We start from the raw sequence: 25,792 nt of genomic DNA, 5'->3' as shown, positions 1-25,792 counted from the left end.
TTCCTCTCCCACTCCCCATGCTTATGTTCCCTCTCTCACTGGCTGTCTCTGTGAAAGAGAGAGAGAGAGAGAGAGAGAGAGAAAAAGAAAGAAAGAAAGAAAGAAAGAAAAGAAAGAAAGAAAGAAAGAAAGAACCATGTAAATGTAGTACTTCTTTAAAAAGTACCTTACTCAAAAATACCTGGCTGACTCCGTCGGAAGCTCATGCAACTACTGGTCTCGGGGTCATGAGTCCGAGCCCCATGCTGAGTGTAGAGATTACAAAAATAAATTTTTTTTAAAGATTTTATTTATTTGTCAGAGATAGAAAGAGCGTACACAGCAGAAGGAGAAGCAGGCTCCCCACTGAGCAGGGAGCTGATGCCGGACTCAATCCAGGACCCTGGGGTCATGACTTGAGCCAAAGGCAGATGCTTAACTGACCGAGCCACCCAGGCATCCTTACTTCAATAAGTTAATAGAGTTTAGAAAAGAAAAATACCTTATTCAAAATATGTTTTGGGGGGGCGCCTGGCTGGCTCAAATGGGGGAGCATGTGACTCTTGATCTCAGGGTTGAGTTCCAGCCCCACATTGGGTGTAGAGATAACCTAGATAAATAAATAAACTTTAAAAATCTATATAAATTCTGGGATCTCTGAGCTCCCTGAGTAGTCACTGATGTGGTTTTGGCATATAGGTGAGGTTTGGTAGGTGAGGTCTGGAGCGGATGACCAACAAAGAATTCTTGAGACATCTTTGGTGCAAAATGTTGGTTTTATTAAAGCACAGGGACAGGACCCATGGGCAGAAAGAACTGCTGCACCCAGGGTTTCTATGAGTGGCTGTCTATATACTCAGAGTTGGGGGAAACAAGGAAAAGGGAGGTTTCAAAAGGATTTTCATATGTGAAAGAAAAACCTCAGGATACTACTAAAGAGGACCTATAAGATGCTGGGGGCCTTGCCATTGTCAAGTTAAGGTTGTTTCCCCCTCTAGCAAGGCATTAACGTTAAGATAGTTGGGAGACTCCTGGAAGAATGTCACACATATCCCACCCAGGAGTGGAGGGTGAGGGAGGTTGCAGGGTGTCTGCTTATGCTTTGTCTTCAGCTAGCCATCTGCTCCCTCATCACATTTCATGACAATATAAAAATTAGGTCGTGTGCAGTTTCATATTGAACACTTTCGTTAGAAACGTTTGTAGTAGTCAAACAATATTTTGGGGCGCCTGGCTGGCTCAGTCTGTGGATCGCGCAACTCTTGATCTCAGGGTCTTAAGTTAAAGCCCATGTTGGGTGTAGGGATTACTTAAAAATAAAATCTTAAAAAACCAAAACAAAATATGTATATAATAGTAGGAAAGCATATCTCCCTTTCTCTACTACTTTAGTCAGAAAATAAGCTCTACTTTTATATACCTTTTTTAAAAATTAAGTAAGCTCTGCACCCAACGTGGGACTTGAACTTAGAAGCCAAGATCAAGAGTCACATGCTCCACAGACTGAGCCAGCCAGGTGCCCCTTTTTCTACTTTTTTTTCTTCTTATATGCATTTGAATAAGATGGCAACTATATTAAGAGCTTGCTACATGCCTGGCATCATTCCAATACTTCATGTTTTAATTCATTTACACCTTGATTTAAGTAGTATTATCTTCTCTGCTTTACAGATAATAAAACTGAGGTACAGAGGAGTTGTCAGTTGTGTTTGTTTGTTTGTTTGAAGATTTTGTTTATTCATTTGACAGAGCAGAAGCAGGCATGGCGGCAGGCAGGGGCGGGGAGAAGCAGGCTTCCCGCTGAGCAGAGCCTGATTGGGGGCTCAATCTCAGGACCTCAGGATCATGACCTGAAGGCAGATGCTTAACCAACTGAGCCACCCAGGTGCCCCCAACACATTACTTTTTAAGGTCAAGGTCAAGAACAAAAGAAAGGAGTTATGGATAAATGAAAGCATTTTTACTGTAATGAACTACAAAAAGCTGATGGCACCTTTAAAAAACAAAATTCAGGGGCGCCTGGGTGTCGCAGTGCGATGCGCGACCGACTCTTGGTTTCCATTTAGGTCCTGACCTCAGGGTCGTGAGATGGGTATACCCTCTACTTTTTCAAATGTGTATAAACATATTCACATACCCACTGTGTATTTCTTTGGTTGGTTGGTTTTGTTTGTTTTTTTAAAGATTTTATTTATTTATTTGACAGAGAGAGACAGCCAGCGAGAGAGGGAACACAAGCAGGGGGAGTGGGAGAGGAAGAAGCTGGCTCCCAGCAGAGCAGGGAGCCCGACGTGGGGTTCGATCCCAGGACAAAGACCTAAGCCAAAGGCAGACAACCCATTGAGCTACCCAGTCCCCCCAGTGGTGTTTTTAAATAGAAATACGGTGCTCTGTGTGACGTAACCCTCTTCTTTCCCATTTCCTATATGAAAGTTTTAGTAAAATGGGTATTTATCACTTTAAAATTTAACACAAAACAGGGTGAGCGAGATTTGGATTAACAGCAGTAATGTGAGAAAAACGGTGGGGTTGGAGGGACTGGCTGCGGTTGCTGTGAGGCCACAGGTTCCGTGATAGCCCATTGTGTGATAAATGCAGGGAGGGGACAGTTGCCTTTCTGTACTACTCGGACTGCACCTGAATGCTTTCCCTCCAGACAGGTTGGCAGGTTGTCAAAGGGACGTTGACAAACTAAGGTGAGCCCACAGGAGCTCACCCAGAACAGTAGAGAGTTTGCAGCCACATCTTGGAAAAATCTTTAAAAGAAACTAGTGAAGTTATGTTGCTGAGACTCCAGCATGGGAGGGCAGAGTGGGAGTGGGTGCTGTTGTTGGACGAGAGGTAGGAAGGGCAGTGCTAGGACCAGTGGAAAAGGTGACAGGCAGATGGCCTTTTTTTTTTTTTTTAATGTAAAGAAAGTCTATATTAAATACCTCCATCAAATAACTTAGCATTCACATGGGAATGATACTCGTCAAACGACTACCTCAGTGGCAGGATTTTAAGTGATTTTCATTTCTTCTCTGTACTTCTTTGTGTAAGTGTGTGTCATTTCTGGTAAACGACATAGTCATTAGTCTTTTTTTTTTTTAAGTCTCTATTAGATATATCTGGCTTTCAAAGTCCCAATTCAGCTACTCAACTACCTCTACTCTTGCTATTCTCTCAACTACCACACAAACAGGTTTAGTTCATCCTGAGCTTCATAATTTATATAAAAACCCAGCTGCAGAGCACCTGGATGGCTCAGTCCATTAAGCATCTGCCTTTAGCTCAGGTCATGATCCTAGGGTCCTGGGATGGAGCCCCACGTGGGGCTCCCTGCTTAGCGGGGAGCCTGCTTCTCCCTCTCCCTCTGCAGCTCCCCCTGCTTGTGCTCTCTCGCTCTCAAATAAATACAATCTTCAAAAACAAAAACGAAAACAAACTTGGCTTCAAACTTATCAAAACAAAGGACTCCCCAACTTAGCAAGATGCACCTTCCTTAGATGGTAGTTGAAAGGGCAAGCCCCCTTGTCCATAAAAAAAAAAAAAAAAAGATTCCTTCAGAAGAAATTCTGACAACTGAAGTATCTTCATCTTCTTATACCAGTAAGATTATTCTAATTACAGTTGTTCAAAAATAGAATGGTCTCAGTTCCAAGTCCCTGAAAGTTTTCCAATAGAACATGAAAGAAAAGCCAGATATTTTAAGGATGCTGGCCCAGGGTAGGCAGTTGGACTGTATAATCTCTAGTTTTTCTTCTCTCACATTTCTAGATCTCATTAGTACCTCTCATGGAGGGGTCTAATTATGTGCTGCATTTCACTTCCAAATGTTCTTCGGACATCAAGAACCCCTTACATCTAACACTATGGTTTGCATAATGTAGACTCTTCCTAACACTAGCAAACACTTAACTAGTTTCTATTACCTGCCAGTCAGCCTTCCAAGCATGTAATGGAATTAACTCATGTAATCTTCAATGCAGCCCCATGAGCTGGTCTTATTATGATCATTCCTGTGTTGAAGATTTTGCCTGAGGTTTTATGGCTCATGAGGGACAGAGCTGGGATCTGAATCCAGGCAGGCTGTCTCGAGTTCGCCTCTTAACCAACATGAGGCTGCCTCTCACTTGATAGAGGTTTGAAATTGCTCCAGCTCTGAATACTGAGATCTATGTGGTATTTTGGCGTGGTTCTAGCCTGCTGGGAGTTTGGTGGGCTGAGACAAGAAAGCTGAGCTGATCATACGACCTACCAACTGCCAAGGTATGCCATATGCAGTCCACATTTGACAGCCAAAGGCAGAGAGCAGTAGCAAGATAGTTGCATCATGTCCAGAAGGGGTGTCACACTGATTGACAGGTGTACAGGACTGTGGAATCTTTGTTTGCTGTGGAAAGGTTCTTAAAGGGCAAGCAGCCCACCCACTCATCATTGGTGCCAGGAGTGTGGAGTGTGATGGGGAACTGGCCGGGTGGGGCTTCTTCCTATCCGGAGCCCCTCACAGACCTTGGGTTAGCACTACCTGTCGAGTGGGTTCCTGACTCCCACCACGTCTCTTCCTGAGGCCTCTGCCTTGTGCAACACTAAATTCATCAGTATCTCAACCCTTCACCTTGGTGGTAAACACCTCGGCCAGAATCTTACTTTTGTTCCAACTCAAAGAGATTACATTTCCCTGGACAGCATTAGGTGTTTTTTTTGTTTTGTTTTGTTTTATGGTTAATTAATTTATTTTTACAGTCTTACAACTCCGGCAGTTTAATTAAAAAATGACTTTCAGACTGCAAAACTGACCTACGCTGCTAGATTCCATAGATCTGTCCTGAAAAGGATAAATCATTGAAAAAAGATATGATTATTACTAAAAGTATTGTTATGACACGTAAATTACCCAAGGTCGTTGACGTAGAGAAAAGAGGGGGTGGGGAGAAGCTAAGTGCCTTCCGCCAGCTCTATTTCATCTTCCAGTCCCGGGCCGCTTGGGCCGGCCCCCCTGCCCCACAGCTGGACCTCAGCTGGGCCCTCCTGCCCCCTTCCCGGCGGCGTCACGTGGCCGCTGAGCTCACCGTGCGCGAGCCTTTGTCACCCGCCAGGCTGAGCGGGATGCCAACGATGACTGTTGTTTTCACTGCGATCCTCCTCCAGGGAAACCCTGCTGCTGCCCCGCACCCCCAGCCCCGCTCGGCGGGACAGCCCGGGAAGCCGGCCTCCCGTGGGCGGAGGCCCCGCTCCCCGCAGCCCCCTCCCCTCGGCAATGGCTTTCCCAGCTCTTCCCGGACCCGGGGCCTTCCTCCAGAAGGAAGTGTCCTCGGCCCCACGGAAAGCTCTGGAGCTGCAGCCGTCCCCGGCGGCCCGCGCCTGTCCTCGCGACCCCGCCGCGGCCCCCTCCCCTCGAGCGTCCGCGCTGGAGCCGGGCTGCCCCGGAAGGATCTGACCGGCCACTTCCTGCAATTGTCTCCGACGCAGTCCGCGGGCGCGCGGCGCTCCCAGCCTCCCCCGGAGCCCGCCTCGCGGACGCCCCCGCCCACCCCCTGCAGCCAGCCGCGGCGGACCCGGCGCGCGTGGTCGCCCGGGCAACCGTCCCCCCACCCCCGGGCGGAGGGCGAGGGGGCGGCTGCGCTCTCCCTCTCAGCCGTGGGCTGGGGGCGCTGAACCGCAAGAGGAGTCCCCGCCCTGGAGGGAGGACTGCTTGCCCCTCTTCGGCTCCGACCGCGCGGCCCCGCAGGCGGCCCGCCCCACCTCCAGGTCCCGCTGGGCGTGCACTGCGGGAAGAGGCGCAGGGAGGTCGGAGGAGGGGCCTGTCTGCGCTTGATGGATGGCACTGAAGAAATGTCTGGCACTTTCTTTCCCCGTGGGGGAGGTGAGGCTGCAGCCACCTCTCCCCCGCATTCATTCGCATTCCTGCCCGCCTGCTCAGGAAGGGCTTAGGGTGGGGGGCTGGAGCAGGGCCAGCCGAGAGTCATTTTGCAAACTATCACTCCCATTCGTCTACACTGGCAGGGGAGTGGAGGGGCAGGGGGACAATCCAAATCTCAGCCGAGGTAGGAGAGGCTCCATCCTTCCTTCCTGGCTCCCAGGCCGCCCCGGCATTGGGCACTATAGCAGTTCTCAAACTGCTGTGGTCCACGGACCCTGGGAGTCCCCAAAACCCTTTCAGGGGATGGATGAAGTCAACATACTTTGAGTAACCGTACTAATACATGATTTGCCTTCATGACTTGACAGGTACATTGATGGTAGGAAGGCAAGGGGGGCCAACTGCTGGTGTCTTGGCATAAACCAAGGCAGTGACACTGAAGGAGTCCTTGTATTCTTCATTACCACACATCGGCAGTAAAAAACAATTAAAATTTAAAAAGCCAGTTTTTCATAAGAATGTCCTTGATAAAGCAGCAAAATAAAATTAACATGTGATTGGTTTATTATAGTTATTTAAATGAATAAGGACTTGTTTTCATTTCTAATATGGTATATATGGATAGATTTAAGCCACATAAAAACTCTTTGAGGCCCTCAATAACTCTGAAGGGTGTAAACAGGTCCTTAGACCAGAAGTGTCAGCACTGCTGGGGGAAGTCACAGGCTGTCAGGTAGCTGAAGGGGGGACTGAGGCCTTTTGCAGATACTGCATTTCCAGCTTGAGAGTAGAGGGTGGGGAACATGGCTGTGTTTTCTGGCAACCCACTCTCCTTCCAGAGGCATTCACTAGAATAAAGACGTTAATGGATTCTGCTCACAAGAGAATCAAGACACACAGGCCCACAACCCCTCTAAGCTGACCCTCTCCCCTGTGCCCTGTATCTAATTTGGGGACAGAGGGGGACTCAGGGGTGTTTGTGGCCCATGTGGGCTAGGCCTCGATATGGATTCCCCTCATCCCCTGGATTCTCCTATAGTCCCTTTTCCTATTACCTCTAAGGTGGCTCTTCCCCCTCCCCATAGGAGTCACAGTGTAGCAAGGTTGAGGGAGTGGGAGGGAGAGGATCCAAGAGTCCACACCCTAGCCTGGCTTGAGTCAGGATGGAGAGTGGGTACACGTGTCTATGTGTGTGCCACTGGGCATGACTGTGTGCTTTGGTCAGTTCCATGAACTCCAAGTTCTCCCCAGCACCAGTCCTCCTTCAAAGGTCATATTTGGTGTCTCCACTGGGGTTAGCACATTTGAGTTGTTCAAACTACTTCTCCGATCCTTTGGCAATGGCAGGGCTGCTGTGGGTGAGGCCGAGGTCTGGCACCTCTCTGTTACCTCTGGCACAGGGAAGGGAGGTGTGGAAAGCCAGGAGGGGAGGCAGGTCAACCTCGAGTGCTACTCCCCCGCTCCCCAAGGAGCCAGTAGGTCCGAACTTTGCCTTTGCCCTGGAGTGAAAAAGAAGAGGCCCTTGGGGTGGGGAGTAGCACACCTACCCACTTCCCAAATGAGAGAGGCTTAGGGATGGGAGTGGGGTTGGCTGCTTGAGAAGGGGCCTGGGGGAAGATAACCCTTCCGGGACTCCAAGGGATGGTGAGGGCAGGGGCTTCCTTCTCTACCTTCATTTCTATATCTCCTCGAAGCTCCAGCTCAAAACCACCAAACTCTTCCAGGACAGCCTTGGTCTCAGAAGACAAGTGGATCTTCAGGGCTGGGAAGGATAAGGGAGAAGAAGGGAAGGTGGGGGATGCAAGCAATGGGAGCAGGGGAGATTGGGAACTGCAGGGGTAGAAGGATGCTCTCTCTCCTTTCTTTTTGGCCTAGAGACCCTCTTAATTCAGAGTCCCCCCCCTCCATGTGGAGTCTGGCCTCTCCCTTAGAATTCAAGAACTGTGCTGTCCAACACGGTAGCCACTAGTCACCCGTGGCTATTTAAATTTAAATTAATTAAAACTAGGGGTGCCTGGTGGCTTAGTCAGCTAAGTGTCCAACCCTTGATTTCAGCTCAGGCCATGATCTCAGGGTTGTGAGTTCAAGCCCTGCATTGGGCTCCACACTGGGCATGGAGCCTAGTTTTTAAAAAATAATAATTGGGGGTGCCTGGGTGGCTCAGTTGGTTAGGTGTCTGCCTTTGGCTCAGGTCACAGTCTCAGAGTCCTGGGATTGAGTCCCATGTCAGGCTCCCTACTCTTCAGGGAGTCTGCTTCTCCCTCTGCCCCTCACCCCATTCAGTCTCTCTCTGTCTCTCTCTCAAATAAATAAATAAAATCTTTAAAATAATAATAATAATAATTAGGGCGCCAGAGTGGCTCAGTCAGTTAAGCAGCTGCCTTCGTCTCAGGTCATGATCTCAGGGTCCTGGGATCAAGTCCCACATCGGGCTCCATGCTCAGTGGGGAGTTTGCTTTTTCCTCTCCCTCTGCCTCTCCTCCTGCTGGTTCTCTCTCTCTTGTGCTCTCACTCTCCCTCTCTTTCTCAAATAAATAAAACCTTAGAAAAAAATAATTAAAACTAAATAGTTAAAAATTCAGTGCCTCAGTTGCTCTGACCACAATTTTTTTTTTTTTTAAGATTTATTTATTTATGGGACGCCTGGGTGGCTCAGTCGGTTAAGTGACTGCCTTTGGCTCGGGTCATGATCCCGGGTCCTGGGATCAGGTCCCGCATTGGGCTCCCTGCTCAGTGGGGAGCCTTCTTCTCCCTCTGCTGCTCTGCCTGCCACTCCCCCTGCTTGGGCTCTCTCTCTTTCAGACAAATCAATAAAATTTAAAAAAAATAAGAAACTTTATTTTTTTTGAGAAAGAGAGACAGTGAGTGCATGAGCTTGGGGAGGGGCAGAGAGAATCTCCAGCAGACTCCCATCTGAGCATGGAGACTGACTCCGGTCTCGATGCCACGACCCTGAGATCGGGACCTGAGCTGAAATCAAGCATCAGATGCTCAACTGAGCCACCCAGGCACCCTGCACAACCACATTTCAAGTGATCAATACCCTCCTGGGACAATGGACACTGCTGCTACTACAATGGACAGCACAGATGACAGAATATCTTCATCGTCGCAGAAAATTCTAGTGGACAGCATTCTAGAATGTCAGCAGGCTTCTGACAGTGTAGCATAGTGGTTCAGACTTTAGATCCTGCCCTGTCTAGTGAATCCCAGTTCAGACACTTGTTGGGGAAGTAGTCTAAATTCTGTGCCTCCTTTTCCTAGTCTGTAAAATGCTGATAGTGATGGTTTCTACCTCAAGGCCTTGTTACGAGAATTAAATTTAATGCTCATAAAGTATTTAGACAGAACCTGGCACACAGGAAGCATCTGTAAGTGGTGGTTGTGACTCTTGTTTAACTCAACACTCATTTTATGGCTGAGGGAACCGAGGCTAGGGGAGGAGATGCACCCCGACTTCGAGGTCAGGTCTAGGCTCTTACTCCTGACCTGGTATTCCCCACACCTCTCTTGAACTTGCACGAAGGGTAGCCTACTGTCGGACATTTGCCTGGAAAGACGTTCAACCATGTGGCAGCAGGGGGCTGGATCTCTGATTGGACTGGAGGTGTTGTGCCCGCGCCGAAGAGGAGGCCGGGAGGGGTAAGGGCTGGGTGCCAGTGCACTGGGCGGGTGTCTGCCTGAGGGGCTCTTCTCGCCGCAGCCTGCCCCGGGCAGCCACTTTACCTTCTCCGTTGGACTCCATCCTGGAGGCGGTGTTGACCGTGTCTCCAAAGAGACAGTAACGGGGCATCTTCAGCCCTACCACACCGGCACACACGGGTCCTGGAGGGAGTGGAGGCCCATCAGCGACAGGCGGCAGGGGTGTTAAGAATGGTAGGTGGGAGGAATGGACGGTGATTGCTGGGCAGGACCGGCGTGTTCCCGGAGAGTCAAGAGGTGGGACCTGATGCCTCTGGGAATCCAGGTAGGTGTGTGTGTGTGTGTGTGTGTGCGCGCGCGCGCGCGCGCGCGCGCGCACGCGCTGGGGGTGGCGGGGAGGAGCAGCTGGGCCTGGGGACAGCTCTAGACCTTAGGGCTCCCTCACCTGTGTGGATGCCGATTCGCAAGCGTAGCTCCTCCTGGGGCCGATGGCGGATGCGAAAGGAGCGCACTGCGTCCAGCAGCGCCAGGGCCATGCGGGCCACCTCGCGGGCGTGCAGCAGCCCATTCCGCACAGGGAGCCCGGACACCACCATGTAGGCGTCGCCGATGGTCTCCACCTGTGGGGCCCACCAGAATGCAGGGCGTGAGCACGGCAAGTGCCTCTTTGCTGTGCCGCCCCGCACGTATGCTAACCCTCACCCTCAGCCTCAGCCTCACCCCATCCCGAGTCGTTGCTGTGCCCGTTCCTGGGGTGCCAGGTAACAGTCTCTGCCCATGTCTCACGGTCTCCTCCCTTAAGACTCTACGGCATTCTGCCCTTCACCTCCTCAGCCCCGCCCATCACCATCACGACCTGTTCACCCCACGCTCACCCTCACCTTGTACACATCGAAGTTGTCTATGACGGCATCGAAGCAAGTGTACAGGTCATTGAGCAGGGTCACCACCTGCGAGGGAGGAGAAGCCAAGGCGGGTAGGGAGGAAGGGCCCCCGGCTGGGCTCGAGTGCGAAAAGTGGAACCAGCAGGCAGGCCGGGCCGGTGGAGTTGCCTGGCCAAGCACACCTGCCTGGGCTGCACCTGGACTCACCTGCATGGGCGTGCTCTCTGCTGACAGGGCTGTGAAGCCCACGATGTCACTGAAGTAGATAGTGACACTGTCAAAGGCTTCAGCCTGGACCGTCTCCCCACGCTTCAGCTGCTCGGCCACGGAGCTGTGGGGTCGGGACAGGGGCAGGGTCAGAGCATGAGATGGGGCCGGGCCAGGGTGGCCGGGCGTCAGCAGACGCGGGTACTCACTGAGGCAGAATCTGGTAGAGCAGGGCCTCGGCTTTGCGCTTCTCCTCCAGGTAGGCCTGGGTCCGCTCCTCCACCAGTTCCTCCAGGTTGTTGGCGTACTGCTCCATGCGGGACAGCAGGTTGTCCAGGATGTTGCTGCTGTTTTCCCTGAGGCCGGGGCGGGCGAGGTGAGGGAGGGGAAGTGCCCACCCTGGCACTCACCCTTCCCAGGCTTCACGTCAGCCCATCCCCCAACTGCAGAGGGTTAGGGTTGGGGAGCATGGCAGGGTGGGCTTGGCCGGGGAAAGGGTAGGAGGAAAGTTCCATCCAGCTCTGAGACCCCAGAGACAGGCCCAAAGCTGGAGAGAGAGATACCGGCTACTTTGTTCATCTTTGTTGAACACAAGCAAGTCAGGAGGAAGCAGAAGAGGTGGAGATGGGCAGGGGTCAAGCAAGGACAGAGGGTGGGCACACAGGCTGTCACAGCGCGGTGTGGAGGGGTGTGGGGGGCATACTGCGGCAGGGAGGTCCAAGGGCCGGGGTGGGAGCCCCTGTGGAGGGCTGGGAGGCCGGGAGCGTGTGCTCCATTGGCTCTGCACCACTTAAGGGGCCAGTGGGGGGGAGCAGTGTTGCTGGGGGGAGGGGTATGAGAGGTGGGGACTGATGGGACAGCCCGGTCGTGCAGCACTCACAAAAGGGGGCTGTGAGGCTGTGTGGGCTGAAGCCGGCTCTCTCTGCCACTGCCGGGAGAAGACTTAACTGCGGGACCAGGGTGGCTGTGGGGGATGGGGGGGCTGGGAGCAACCTGTTGAACTTGCGAAGCATCAGGCGAATCTGCTGGAAGGGCGGCCGCTCCTGCGGCTCTTCGGCCCAGCACCGCTGCATCAGCTGGCCCAGCTCCTCCAGGTGACTCTGCAGGGCCAGGGAGGGCCGGAAGGGGGGCTGCTCCCCCCGAGTCACTCGCTCCACAATCTCTGTGGTGGGGGAAGAGGGGCTGAGGGGAGGCCAGGGAGAGACTGTGGGGAGGTCCAGGACCAGGCTGGGAACAGGGAAGGTCCCCAGGCAGCCGTGGAACAAAGGCTGGTTTTGGAGCCCCACTCCAGGGGGCCAGTGTGGTGGTGTTTCCAGGGGTCCCTCACCCTGGGGCTGGCTTTAGCTGCAACTGTGGCAGGCTGGGGGACAGCACGGTTCTCTCACCTTTGGGGCTGAGGTCCAAACCTTCCACATGGAAGACACCGCTCCTTAGGGCAATCTCCTGAAGGATGATCCCAAAGCTGTACACGTCACCTGCCTGGGAGCCCCGGGCAGGAGGGGAGGCCATTCGCAGGAGCTCAGGGGCTGTCCACAACTTTTCTGCAGGTCAGAGGTCAGGAGTCATGGGGCGAAGGGCCCTAAAGCTAAGGGGCGGGGGAAACAAGGTCCTAAAAGATGTGGCTGGAGTGATCTGGAGTTCTACGGACGAAGCCTGGAGACCACTGTGTCAGGCTCCCCTTTCCACTGGTGAATGAACTGAACCAGGAATCGGGAAAGGCGTGCCAAGCGCTTGAGAAGCCAGGCATCCGTCCCCCTGCTGGGCTGTGCTTGGAAGGGGGGGGTCTTGGGCTCACTGGCATAGAGGGTGTGGCCTTGCTCTGGTTCCGGGTCCCTGAAGCTCTCCAGCCCGAAGTCTGTGATCTTGAGCACGAAGCGCCCGTCTACCACGCAGTTGGATGACTTGAGGTTGCCATGGGAGCAAATGGCCCCATTATGGAGGAACAGCATACCCTGGGAAAGTTGGGGAGGCAGAGGTCTTGGTTTTAGTGGGACCTACAGGGGCTGGGGAGAAGCATGCCTGGCCCCTCCCCCCCACATCCCACCTTGACGATGTCATTGGTGAGAGAGTACCGGAACATCCAGTCTAAGGTGATGCTCTCATTCTCCAGAATGTCCTGCTGGGCAATGAGAGTCGGGCATGTACCCTGGGGACTCCAGGGGGTGTGCAGAGGCCTACTGACATAAACCAGCAGAACAGGACAAAGCCTCGGATTTACTCTAGTGCGGCTGCCTCCCTCCCCCATTTTACAGATGGGGCAAATAAAAGTCCGAAAGAGGGAGAAGCTTGCCTGGGGTCATGTGGCCAGTGGGAGACAGAAGCAGGGCTAGACCCAGATCTCCTCACACCCCTTGTCCCCTCACCTGCAAGCTCCCACGGGGACAGTACTCTGTGAGGATACAGATGTTGGGGGGGTCAGTACAGGCACCCACAAACCTGGTCAGGTGTTCATTCTGTACATCCCGCATCTGTAGGTGGGAGCCGGTATCAGGAGCCCGACAGAGACCTCGCTCCTCAACAGTGCCCCCCACCCCCACCTCAGGGACCCCTCGGTGTACTTAATGCCCTATTCCCTCTGAAGACAGTCCAGGACGCTGGCGATTCCCAACCATATTCTAAAAAACCCTCCCCCAGAATCTGCTCCCTGCTCCTAATCCCTCCACCCCTCACTCAGGGGCATCCAATACAGCCCCTCAAGGACCCCCACCAGGATACCTCTACTCCTCTCTTCCCCCATTTAGGACACTCTCCCGTGCACAATATGCAAGGGTCCATCCCTTCCCTGGGGTACCCTATAGTCCTCCCATAACCTTCCCATGTCCCCAAGACTCTCCCCCAGGCTACTGCCTCACTCCCCCACATTACATGCTTCAGTTCAAACAGGACTTTTCGTGTCAGCTCGATGCGTTTACGATTCACACGTTTCACAGCCACGAGGTTGCCCTGGGCAAGGAACGGAGGATGTCACTGAGATGGCCCAGTGGTGGGGACTCCAACCGCTCCTGCAGCCCACTCTGGGACCGCCCTGCGCCCTGCACCCCATGCCCCACGCTCCGCCCCAGAGGTCTGCCCTGCTCCAAGGATGGCAGTCTTTCCCCCGGCCCACCTTATAATATGCCGTCTTGGCAAACACTTGGAACTGGCCCTCTGTGGTTAGCAGGGAGCCGTAATTGGAGCCTCTCTGGAGGGATGGAGAGCAGGAGGGGTGGTCAGCCTTGGAGCCCCAACATGGGTGCCACCCTCCATCCAGGTGGCCGTAGCTCTGGCCGGCCTTATCTCTGGGTCAGCCTGCTTCTCATTCCACATCATAAAATCCTTTTCTTTTCTTTCTTTCTTTCTTTCTTTCTTTCTTTCTTTCTTTCTTTCTAGACTTTTATTTATTTATTTATTTATTTATTTATTTATATTTTTTAAAGGTTTTATTTATTTATTTGACAGAGAGAGAGAGAGCGAGAGAGCACAAGCAGGGGGATCAGCAGAGGGAGAGGGAGAATGTAGGACTCGATCCCAGGACCCTGGGATCATGACCTGAGCCCAAGGCAGATGCTTAACCATCTGAGCCATCTAGGTGCCCCAAAGATTTTATTTAATTATTTGACAGAAAGACAGTGAGAGAGCACGAGCAGGGGGAGTGGCAGAGGGAAAGGGAGAAGCAGGCTCTCTTCCAAGCAGGGAGCCCGATGTGGGACTCGATCCCAGGACCCTGGGATCATGACCTGAGCCCAAGGCAGACGCTTAACTGACTGAGCCACCCAGGTGCTCCTATTTATTTCTTTTTAAAATGTATTTTCACAGATACCATTTCTGAACTTTGAAACCCTCCTGTGAAGGGGGCTCTGTGGGCATAATCACTGTCTGAGGTACTCTCAGGGGGCAATGGGACTCACCCCGGGGTCACACAGCAAGTGAGGGCAGAGCTGGGACTGGAACCTTGCCCTCTGCCCCGACCCCCACGCCCAGCCCTCCCCGACCCCTCCCCTTGCCAGCGTTCTTACCCCACTCAGGGTCAGCCGGCTGCCTGCACTCCGGAGGTGCCTCTCAAGGCTACTGGGCTGCACGTCCTCCCAGCGCACCCGCCACAGCTCTGAGGCCAGCTCCTTCTCCAGCTGCATCTTCCTGGGGCATGAAACCTCCACCTGAACCCATGTCTGAACCCCTGACCCCAGGCGGGACAGCTTAGCAGCCCCTCCTCTGAGCCCTGGGACCACTGCAGGTGCTGAGACGTCTCCTGTCAGCTGAGAGTCAGGAGGTATGGGTGAAGTCCTGCCTGCCTCATGGGGACCTTGGGCAGTCACTTCATGTCTCTGAGCCTCTTGTCCTCATGTCCAAGTGTCCTGATTTGGGGACTGGCGACCTCGACATTTATTTCAAAGCATTGTTATAAGAATGAAAAGAAATACGGCGTGGCAGCGCCTGAGGCATAGTCTAGGCTCAACCAGCACTGATCCCTCTGCTAGTAATGTCTGCGTTTCATTTCTGCCTCCCACTGGAAGCCAGGAGTGCGGCTCCTTACCTCCCTCCTCCACTCCGGGTTCAGCACCCGGTATAAAGCAGTGTTTATCACCCCTACTCAAGTGACTGGGCCCAGTGCCACAGGGTTTGAACCATCATTCCCCAACAGGTCTGCACGAGCTGGAAGGGAGGAGAGACCAGCCCCCAGGCCAGAACCCACACGCCTGTGATGCCCAACTGCTCTGCTCTTCTCGGGTGTCCCAGGCCCTTCCTGGCCCTCCTTCTCTCCTCCCTGTGTCCTAAGGCTTTTTAGCCTCCCTCCCTCCCCATCTCCCGTGGCCTTCCTCCACTGTCCCTCCCCCTCCCCCTTCCCTCCATGTCCCTGCTACTCCCTCTGCTAGTTTTCCAGGCCTCCAAGCCTCACTCTCCACCCTCATCCCAAGACTCACCTGTATATGAAGAAGGAGACAGTCAGAATGCTGAGCAGGGAGAGGCTGCCCACCAAAGCCAGCACTTCCAGGGTGGAAAAGTGATCTGCACGAGTCCAAGTTCAAGCAAGAGAGATTTTGGTTAGAGAGCAGGAGGAGAAAACTTCTCATAGTTCATCAGTGAACTAGGAAGATGGAAGGAAGAAGGGAAGGGAGGAAAAAGGAGTCATCTCTCCAGAAAACCCTCAGTGTGGGAGAGAAGCACCTATTTGAGTCCTGAAGCAGGGGAAAAGGTAGAGCATCTCCAGAACGGAGGCCCGGAAGGCAAGAAGCAGTCACCTTGGTTGCAAGCTGGGTCCTCGTTGTCAAAGCCGCATTTGGGGATGTCAGGAGGTGGGTACCCCAGGGGCCAGCTCAGTTTGCGCCCTGGCACGGCCACCAGCTCCTGGGAAGTCCCATTGTAGTTCAGAACGACCTATGGGAGGGCAGGGGTGGTAGGTGGGCAAGGCCTGGGGTGACACCCCCTGTGCAGGGGTGGAGGGCTGCCTCACACCCACCCCACGTCTGCTTACAGGGCCTGTATCTGGGCTGCCATCAACAATTTAGCCAGCCCCTGCTGTGACCGGATGCAGAGGGCCCTCATACCCATGTCGCTAGACTTGGAAAAACTTGGCTTTATAAAGAAAACTCCATGTAGAACCCCAACTTGACATTCAGGGAGTTTATAATCTTGGACTGAAGCACGTAGAAAACAGGAAAAGGCAATGTTCTCAGTCCACATTCCCAGGCCTAATCCATGTATCCCTTCTCCAGGAAGTCTTCCCTAAATGATCTGCTCCTTAGTGCTTGTGGCCCCAATTCCTTCCTGTTCCTGACTGAACTTAAAGAGCCGTACAGCCCCCAAGTTAGCCTGTCTCTGCCGAGAGACAGTCCAGCCTCTCTTAGGAGACATGGGACTTCCTGAGGGTAGGACTGTGCTCCCTCCTCAGACATGTGGTTCCCCAAGGGTAATGCCTGTGGGTCCCTGTCATTCTGGTTGCTCCCCCAGACCAGAGCTGGGTCTCTTTTATCCAGGGCTCTCCAAAAGTGACCAAGCACGGTAGGGGTGACTACAGAGCAGAGATGCCCTGGCAGGACTACGGGGGAAGGCAGGAGGACAAGATGTCATTACCGGCTGGCATTGTCTTCTGGGGTACAACCTTACCCTGAAAGTGCCAGTCTCAGGGTGCATATCCCAGAGGGAGAAGTCGGTCTCCCGATCTCCATTGCTGTCCATTTTCAGGTATCCTGTCACACCTGGGGCATGGAGGAAGATGGCTGTTTTGAGAAAGTAAAGTTCAGCACACTCCCCCACCTTCTCTCTACCCCTTGATCTTCTTTTCTTGCCAAACATATACAATAGTAACAAAGTATTAATAACATATATAATAACAAAAGGGACATACATTGCAGCAGTAGGAATGACTGAAGTTGGGCACTTAGGAGGACTTTTTTTTTTTTTAGGATTTTACTTATTTATTTGAGAGAGAGAAAGCGAGAGACAGAGCATGAGCAGAGGGGGAGGGGCTGAGGAAGAGGGAGAAGCAGAGTCCCTGCTGAGCAGGGAGCTGGAGGCAGGACCCATCCCAGGCCCCTGGGATCATGACGTGAGCCCAAAGCAGATGCTTCACCGCTTCACCGACTGAGCCACCCAGGCGCCCCACTTAGCAGAACTTCTTGAGGGAGCTAGGGAAATGGGGAAGGAGGCCCAAGGGAAGATGTGGAGCTTCCTTACATAAGAGAGGGAAGGACAGGCATGGGTGAGTGACCCCCTCAGCGGCAGGGTAAGAGGCTTCTCATGGCCTCCTGCTTGAGGCACCCCAAGGTAGCCTATCTCTGTCACCTCCAGGCCCTGACCTTGGAAGCTTCGGTTCCACATCCTCTGAGTGATGGCCTCCCCATCTGTGACAGTTCCCCCATGTGCCAGAGTCTCTGTCACTGCCTGGACATAGAGCAGGAGCCCATCATGGAAGGATGCTGGGATGGTGTTCACCTGCAGGGGCGAGCAGAGCTTGGCTGAGGTGGGATGTACGAGGGGTGCTGAGTGGGGCATCGTGGGGTAGGAAATGGAGGGCACTGGGAGCTTGGAGGGTGGTCGGAGAAAACACCCCCGCAGGACAGAGATTTTACCACTTATAAGATGCCTCCACAAAGATCTCTGATTCTGAATCCTGCTAGGCAGATAGGGCAAGACACGTCATCCTCATTTTACTGATGAGGACCTGAGTTTCGGAGGCTAAACAACTTGTCAGCGTCCACCTTGGTCATCAGGAGAATGTGGGAACTGGGCAAAGGGGAAGCCTGGGAGGCCTAGGCATACAGAGATGGCTGAGAGGACAGGCCGGCCACCCGCAGAGGGCCACGGAGTTGGGGTGGGAGTGGGGGCTGGATGTCCTTGCTGGAAGGTCCCAGAACCCCTCCTACCAGGCCATCCTCCATGGTGAAGTTGAACTGCTCATGGGCCAAGTGTTTTAGCTGCTGCAGAAATTCCAAGTACTCAGGGTTATCCGGCTCTTTATATGTAATGATTTTGGCAGCCTGAGGAAGGGGTCAGTGGAGAGGGGAGAGCTGGGAGCTGATCTGGGGCCCACCTCCCCCAGTGCATCTCTGCTTAGCTCAAGGTCAAAGTGGACAGGCTCTATGTCATGTGTGAGGGGCTGCCTGCTCCAAAGCGGGGGACCCAATGGGATGACTTCTTAAGTTCTGTAAGTCTGTGGTACTGGAACCTTCTCGCACCTCAAGCCCATTCGCTCATCTATTAGGCTCCCACCTCTGAAGTCTCCTAACCCTCTACACAGCCCTCACCCCTCCTGCCCTTCCTCCCCTGCCTCCCTGAGCAATCAAGAGCCTCTTTTCCGAAATCCCTTCAGACCCTGAGGAACCCCGTGCCCAGGAACTAGGTGCCACCAGCTCAGCGTCCCACAGCCTGGGCTTACAGCCTAGACACTTACCTGAAAGGCCTGGTGGGCACTGATATCCTGCCCATCCCCTCTCTCCCAGGGCCTGTGGGGAGCAAGGCCATGTGCACCTTGCAGGCTTTGTCCAAAGAGGTCCAGGTGGAAGAACACGTAGTCCTCCCCACTTAGACCATCTTCCATGGCCAAAAGCATCAGAGTTCTGAACGCATCTGGGGAGCTGCATATGTAGATAACTGGGGAGGAAGGGGGATGGTCAGAAAGAGAGAGAAGCCTAGATCCTGGTGGAGTGGGAAGGAGGAACTCAGGGCAGGAAGTTCACAGACTCTACGCTGGTCTAGGCCGCGGCAGAAGAAAGGTGGGGAGGGCTGGCAGGAGTTGGTGGGCGGGGGTGGTGGAAGGAGCAGAGATAGCGAGAGCAAGCGAAGCGGGGCCAAAGGTGGGGAAGGTGGGGTCGGCTGGGGAGGGACAGGAGGAGGCGGGCCAGCTGGAGAGGGGACGGGATGAGGAGAGGGAGTGTGCAGGAGAAGATGGAGGGGGGAGGCTGCTGGGAGGCGAGCGAAAATGGAGGAAAAAAGAAGGGCTGGGCCCTAAGCCGGGGACCTACTAAGTGTCAGGTGACAGCAGGCATTTTCTGCCGGAGGGAGCGGTGGGAAGCAAGTGGGGGACTGGGACAGCGGGGGAGCGCAGGACCGCGGAGAGAGCGCGTAGAGGAAGAGAGGGAAATGGAGCCTCGGGCCGCGGCTGACTGGGGAATGAGGGATCGCGCGGCGCTGGCGGAAGACCGGCCCGGGCCGCCCCCTCACCTCGGCCTTTGCGCCTCACGGTTCGCAGCAGCAGGGCGTAGTGGTCCAGGTCGCCCTCGGCGAACTCCAGGTGGTCCACTGTGATGTTGAGGCGGTCGCGCACGCGCATGTACAGCCCTTCCACCACGAAGAAGCAGGGCTGGTCGTCGCCGGGCCGGTAGGCGTAGAGCACCAGCGCTCGGCGCTCCCAGCCCAGCCGTCGGTGCAGCGCCGCCACCAAGTCGCCCAGCTTGGCGTGGCTGGGCCCCGCGCGGGTGGTCAGTGCGTACTCGTCCTTGGCCCCGAAGCCCAGCGCCGGGGCGCCGGCGGTCAGCAGCGGCACCCGCCAGTGCGCTGTGAAGCGCCCCACCGGCGCGGCCGCGTACACGCAGCCGGGGCCCAGGAACACCGCGGGGCTGTGCTCCCACTTGAGGTCCACGGCGGCCAGGGGCGCGGCGGTGTCCGAGCAGACGCCCAGCGCGTTCTCGCTGCTGCCCAGAACCGTGCGCACCGTCCAGCCGGGCAGCAAGTCGGGTCGCGCTCTCACCCCGGCCAGGGCCAGCTCCACGGCCGGTCCCACGCGCGCCCACGACCACGGGTATGAGGTGTTGGCCAGCGGCAGCACCACGGCCACCGTCAGGTTGCCCGCGTGGCTCCCCGGGGGCATCGGCAGCAACGGCAGTAGGAGCAGGACCGGGAGGGCGCCGGCGGGGCGGCCGGGGCGCAGCATGGCTTCAGCGGGCAGCTTCGCGGGCGAGCGCTCCCACCCTGGCCTCTTCGGCCGCCTCCAGCTCAGCGGCGGGTCGCGGGCATCGGGCGCGCCCACCCCAGGGCACGCTGCCCCCTCCAGCTGCGTCGCTCGGTGTCGGCTGCGCACGGGGCGCGCGGCAGGCGCTGCCGGGCAGGTGGGCGCTGGTGGCGGAGAGCTGGGGCTCGGAGGACGAGCGTGGGCGACAGCGCGCGGGTGCGTGTGTGTTAGAAGGAGCAAGCGTTGGGGGGAGAAGGATGGGAGAGGGCGCGAGGGAGGGAAGGGGAGTGGAGTGTTTGTGTGCGCGCGTGAGCGCCTGCCCCGGGAGGGTGCCAGCAGGGGCGTCCGGCCGGCCCAAGTCCCCGGCCGTCCGGGGGGGACAGGGGAGGTCCTGAGCCAAGCGCCGAGTCCTTCCTCCTGCTGCTTCCCCTCCCAGACTCGGCGACTGGAGAGCCAACCCTGGATCTTTAACCCCTTCGTCCCCGCCCCGAAGTCGCGGACGTGCCCGCGCCCCAGCCCGCGCGCTTTCCCCTCCCCTGAGACCCTCCTCGCGTTCCTCCTCTGAGAGCGGCGCCCGCAGAAGGGTCGCTGGGATCGCGAGCAGGACCAAGAGAGAAGCGTGTGGGGGCCGCGGGGGCCCTTTCGCGCCCCACCTAGTCCCTCCCCCTACCTGGTTCTGTTTGGGGAAGAGAGCTGTGCTGGTTTGGGATCTTGGCAAGAAAAGGTGTGAGTGTACGGAAGTGTGTGTTCTAGGGGTGGACGGGAGGGCGGCGGGTTTCTGGAAGGGCGTTAAAGTGGGTGAGCCCATGGTCCCCGTGACCCAGTCCATCCAGGACGCCCCCCCCCCGCTTCCAGATTGAGCAGAAAAATGGAGAAAATGGATCCAGTGGAAGGGCGAAGTTAACCCTTTAGTTCCCAAATGTTATCGGAAGGGGGAGAAGAGTGTGCGGTGGCTGCGGTGGGGAGGAGGAGTGGGGACCTCGGGGCCACTCCCGTAAGGTGAGTGTGAGTTTGTTTCGGGTTGAGGGGGATTGTTAAAATGGGATTTGCGGTGACGGTGGGAGACGGTGTTGGAAATGACCGGTGGAGGCGTCCACTGGGGAGAGGGTTTGGGGGTCCTTGACCGCCAGCCTCATCCCCCGCTGTGGAATCAGTCTGCCCTCTCGTGGCCAGCAGGGGTCACTGACGCCGCCACCCTCTCCGATTCTGCTCCCGCTGTGGAATCAGTCTGCCCTCTCGTGGCCAGCAGGGGTCACTGACGCCGCCACCCTCTCCGATTCTGCTCCTGGACTGAGCCCAACACCCGCAAACTCTCCTTCAGCAAACGGACCTGCTGCCTCGGCTAAATGCTGAGGGCATGAAGGTAAAATATATGTATAGTCGTGCCTTGGAGGAGCTCTGCTTGCGACAAATAGCCATAGTGTAATCTGATTGAGGACCACAACGGAAAGATGGGTAAATTGTTAAGAGGCCCAGATGGGACTTCCGCTTGCTTTGTGGCCAGGAAAATCTCCAAAGAGAAATAATTCAGCAAGAGTAGAATGAGGAGCAAGGTGTGCAGAAAGAGCAGAATACTGAAGTATATTTCCTATATCAGGAATTTTTGGAGAATTTTAGGACCATTTTTTCTTATGGTCTAGAACAAATAGTAGCCCTCGGACCAACTGCAGATGGCAGGAATGGTTTGTTGCCTGCATTCTCTTTCTCTATATTTGACTTAATTGCCTACACTTAAAAATCAGCAGATGAGGCTGGCTCAGTCAGCAGAGGGTGGGACTCTTTTCTTTTTAAAATTTTAAAGATTTATTTATTAGAGAGACCCAGAAAAAGAACCGGGTGGGGAAGGGTAGAGGGAGAGAGAGAACCTCAAGCAGATTCTCCACTGAGCACGGAGCCCCTCACAGGGCTCAACCCCAGGACCCCCAGATCATGACCTGATCTGAAATGAAGAGTCCATGCTCAACCCACGGAGCCACCCAGTCACCCCAGGTGGGACTCTTTGATCTCTGTCCTGAGTTCAAGTCCCAAATTGGGCATAGAGCTTACTTAATAAATAAGTAAATAAATAAAATCAGCAGATGGCACATGAATATTTGGATTTCTGACTTGTCTTGAAATATCAGAGAGCTGGCAATAGGTAAGTCCTGCATCCCTTCCTTGAGATGAATCTAGTCCATCACAGTTCCTACCCACCCTGTTCACTCATTTGCTCCACCTGCCTGGCTGCTGTAGGAGTTTATATTTTCAATCCTGATCTATGATGTAACGTGTAGGAATGACGGAAGAGAGGGGCACCTGGGTGCCTTCGGCTCAGGTCATGACCCCAGAGTCCTGGGATCAAGCAAGGGTCCTTGCTTAGCGGGGAGCCTGCTTCTCCCTCTCTGCCTGTGGCTCCCCCTGCTTGTGCTCTCTCTCTCTGACAAATGAAAAAAAAAAAAAAAAAGAATGACTGAGAAGAGGCAAGAGGAGGCAGCAGAGGGCAGGTCTTGAAAGCTTTTGTGTGATAGGCATAAAGTCTTTGTCCTGTATGGGGTGCTCCAGAGGCTAATAGAGGTAGATAGGAGATTGGGCAACTTTTTTGGGGGGAGGGGACTTTTTAAAAAAACTAGTTTTATTGAGGTATAATTGATACGGCATAAACTGTACATATTTAATTTATACAATTGATGAGTTTGGACATATGCATACACCTGTGAAACCATCACCACAATAGCAAGGTAATAAACATACCCATCACCTCCAAATGTTTCCTTCTGTCCTTTCGTGTGTGTGTGTGTGTGTGTGTGTGTGTGTTAAGAACACTTAACATGAGATCTACCCTCTTAAAAAATTTTTAATGCCCCCTTTATTTATTTTTTTAAGTAAACTGTCCCCAGCTTGGGGCTCAAACTCACGTTTCCAAGACCAAGAGTCTCATGTGCTACCAACTGAGCCAGCCAGGTGCCCCTCTTTTTTTTTTTTTTTTTTTTTTGAGATTTTATTTATTTGAGAGAGTAAGCGAGAGAGAGAGAGAAAAAATGAGCAGGGGAAGGGGCAGAGGGAGAAGCAGACTCCCCACTGAGCAGGAGCCCAATGCCAGGACCCTGTGATCATGACCTGAGCCTAAGGAATTGACTGAGCCACCCAGGCACTCCCCCCCCCCAACAACTTTTTAAGTGCATAATATTGTTGACTATAGAGAGATGTTTTATAGGTAGAATCAATTGGTCTTCAAGAAGAGAAGACAATATACAAATAATTGAAGTTTAGGTGACATTGACCCATTTGCTGAAGAGCTGAAGAAGCAGATTTGGGGGGGGTGATAACCATTTTAGTTTATTGGGTGTGAGGTGCCTGTGGAGCCCCAAGTGGGGGTGTTCAGGGGGGCCATTGGATTAGTGGAGTGGAGCTCAGGAGAAATGACTACACTCAAATGACTACACCTACTTTAGTCATTGAGCCCCTCTTTCAACAATGGGGGACTGAACAATTTGCCCAATCTCTGAGCTGAAGACAACTAAAAATGTTGGAGGAAATACTTTAAAAACTCAAAGCACTAATAAGACAGTGAGGAATTAACCGGTGTTGAGAACACGAAAGACAGGAAAGCATAGAGGCGAGGCCAGCAGTACGACTGCTTTTACCCTGGAGTCATTTGCAGATGCGAACTGGTGGCAGAATATGTGGGGCAAGTGAGACAAAATGTCCCCAGAGGTGAGAAACCTGGCAAACCATCTTCCGCTTTGGGGTTAAGATCCTGAAAGCTTCACTGCCAGGGGAAGCCTTGGAGTCAGGTAAATCAGAAGTAAATAGAAAATTCACACCCCAAAATATTAAAAAAACAAGAATTAATCAGTAGGTTTAAGAGTAAGTCAGACTCAACTGAAGAGTTGGAAGAAAGAATGAAGAAGCGACCCAGAATAAAGCACAGATTAAACAAGAATGAAAAACATGAGAGTGTTAGAGACAGAAAGGATACTGTGAAAAAATGTGGAGCCCAGGAAGGAGGGGGGAGAAAAAGCCCCACAGAGTCAAGAAGTTCAACAAACCTCAAGTAAGATTAAAAACGTACATATTTCGACCCATCAAGGTGAAAAAGCGGGAAATTAAATCAAAGGCAAAATCTTTAAAATAGAAAAAAAGAGGATTGATTACCTTCAAAGGAGCAACCATTAGGTTGGCAAAAAAATTTTTTTCACAGCAAAAATGAAAGCCAAAGATAGTAAAATAATATGGTAAATGTGCTGAAGGAAAATAACTTACAAGCTAGAGTTCCTTATCCAGAGAAAATGTCCTTCAAAAACAAAGGTGAAAGGGGCACCTGGCTGGCTCAGCCCAGAAAGCCCTGATTCTTGATCTCAGGTTAGTCAGTTTGAGCCCCACGTTAGACGTAGAGCTTACTTTCAAAAAGAAAGAAGGAAAGAAAGAAAATATATACAGAATTTAAATAATGTACACATGTATACCTACCAAGAGAAACAAATGCATCTGGCCACACAAATCTTCTACAAAAATGTTCTAGCAGCTTTATTCATAATGGCTCCTAAGTGGAAACAACCCAAATGTGTTCCTGTGTGTCCCAGCCAGTTGGAGAATGGCTCAACAGGAGAGTGGATATAATTATGTAATGGGAATGCTACTCATAAATAAAAATCGACAAATTGCTGATAAATGCAAAAATGTGGAAGAATCTTGAAACATGTCAAGCAAGAGAAACTAAATGAAAGAAGAGTACGTACAGTGTGAGTCCGTTTATATGAAGTTCAAGAACAGACAAACCTAATCTATGCTCACAGAAATCAGCATCATGAATGCCTCTAGGGGCCGGGTAAAGGGTCAAGAGCGAACTTTCTGAGGTGATAATGTTCTTTATCTTAATCTGGGTGATGGTTACACGGAGGGAATACATTACTCAAAATTAATCGAGATGAAAGCTTAAGATCTGTGCATTTTGCTGTAATAAATTATACAACAGTGAAGTCCTTAGAAGAATTACACAGCAGCAGTAGCATATAATTCTGGGGGGAGTACTGGTGGTAAAAGCAACTAAGTTATCCCTGCATTTTTCACCAGGAGGGCAAAAGTATTGCACACAATTAGACCTTACTAAATCAAGGATGCATGTCGTAATTTTTATTTTATTTTAATCAATTGATTGATTGATTGATTGATGCAAAACGGTGATTTAATTAAAACATAGGGACCCGTGGGCAAAAAGAGCTGCTACCGCATGTTGTAATTTTTAGAGTAACCACTGAAAGAGTAGAAAAAGTGCGTAACCTCCAATTAAGAGAGGCGGGGAAGGAAATAAAACATAATCAGCCCAAAAGAAGGCGAGAAGCCCGAGAAAAAGGACTCAGGAGGCACAAAAGCAGCGCTGCAGCCGGCGCCATCCCAAAGCTGGGGACAGCGCCTGCGCAGGCGCGCAAGGAGCCGCCTGCCGCAGAGGGGCGGGTCTGCGAGGGGAGCTGCGACCTGGCGCGGGCGCTGGCGGGTCCTCTCCCCTTCCTCTGCTCGCTTTTTCTGAACTCTCTTTCAAGGGCTGCCTTAGTTTCTCTTCTAGTCCGTCATCATCAGTGCTTTTCCTTCTGATTCAATCAGTATAGTCCGCTTCTCCAGCCTTCGGTGAATTCCACCCAGGGTTGTAGTGTTGCCTTAAGTGCCTTCCTAGTCCCTTCACTTCCCGATGGCAAAAACGGTTCTGAGGTTTGCATTTCCAGGGAGGAAAGAGGGGGGGGTTATGAGCACTTGAAATAAGCAGAGGGAAGAAAACACCTCATAGCAGAGGATGGTTTCGATCCATCGACCTCTGGGTTATGGGCCCAGCACGCTTCCGCTGCGCCACTCTGCTATTTAAGAAAAACGACTTCTCCTAATTCCTAAAGAAAG

General features: G+C 53.0%; 1 protein-coding gene and 1 non-coding gene across 3 annotated transcripts; both read right to left on the bottom strand.

Moving 5' to 3' along the window:
* Positions 1-6,365: 6,365 nt before the first annotated feature.
* On the bottom strand, positions 6,366-20,379 carry NPR1 (natriuretic peptide receptor 1). Of its 2 annotated transcripts, none has more exons than XM_045784423.2 (22): positions 19,198-20,379; positions 18,428-18,627; positions 17,901-18,014; positions 17,334-17,469; positions 16,642-16,733; positions 15,777-15,912; positions 15,459-15,543; positions 14,553-14,673; positions 13,664-13,738; positions 13,423-13,500; positions 12,921-13,025; positions 12,602-12,676; positions 12,353-12,509; positions 11,943-12,098; positions 11,551-11,719; positions 10,767-10,913; positions 10,558-10,681; positions 10,348-10,416; positions 9,912-10,086; positions 9,551-9,649; positions 7,495-7,586; positions 6,366-7,323 (listed from the first exon to the last, which is right to left on the bottom strand). In XM_045784423.2, exons 1-22 carry the CDS (start codon positions 19,904-19,906, stop codon positions 7,261-7,263), a joined length of 3,177 nt encoding a protein of 1,058 aa, XP_045640379.1. In that variant the 5' UTR covers positions 19,907-20,379; the 3' UTR covers positions 6,366-7,260. The 2 variants fall into 2 exon arrangements, with proteins under 2 accessions (XP_045640379.1, XP_045640380.1); XM_045784424.2 differs by having other exon boundaries at positions 12,602-12,673; positions 19,198-20,378.
* Positions 20,380-25,682: 5,303 nt separating this feature from the next.
* TRNAM-CAU (transfer RNA methionine (anticodon CAU)) lies at positions 25,683-25,754 on the bottom strand. Its single transcript has one exon. It is a non-coding gene; the product is annotated as a tRNA-Met (tRNA).
* Between the last annotated feature and the right edge of the window lie 38 nt (positions 25,755-25,792).

The sequence above is a fragment of the Ursus americanus genome, chromosome 2 (assembly GCF_024610735.1).
Source record: "Ursus americanus isolate L20-20 chromosome 2, mUrsAme1.1.p, whole genome shotgun sequence".
In the NCBI taxonomy this organism is placed as follows: domain Eukaryota; kingdom Metazoa; phylum Chordata; class Mammalia; order Carnivora; family Ursidae; genus Ursus; species Ursus americanus.
The sequence above is the reverse complement of the archived record's forward strand: the minus strand, read 5'-3'. Positions and strand labels throughout refer to the sequence as shown.

What these genes read in the sequence shown, in the direction of transcription:
- NPR1 (XM_045784423.2), bottom strand. Translation starts at nt 19,906, where the DNA reads ATGCTGCGCCCCGGCCGCCCCGCCGGCGCCCTCCCGGTCCTGCTCCTA. An exon ending in CCAAGACGGCATATTATAAG is followed by an intron (nt 13,501 to 13,663) that starts GTGGGCCGGGGG and finishes TTCCTTGCCCAG; the next exon opens with GGCAACCTCGTGGCTGTGAA. An exon ending in GATGGAGTCCAACGGAGAAG is followed by an intron (nt 7,587 to 9,550) that starts GTAAAGTGGCTG and finishes TATCCTTCCCAG; the next exon opens with CCCTGAAGATCCACTTGTCT.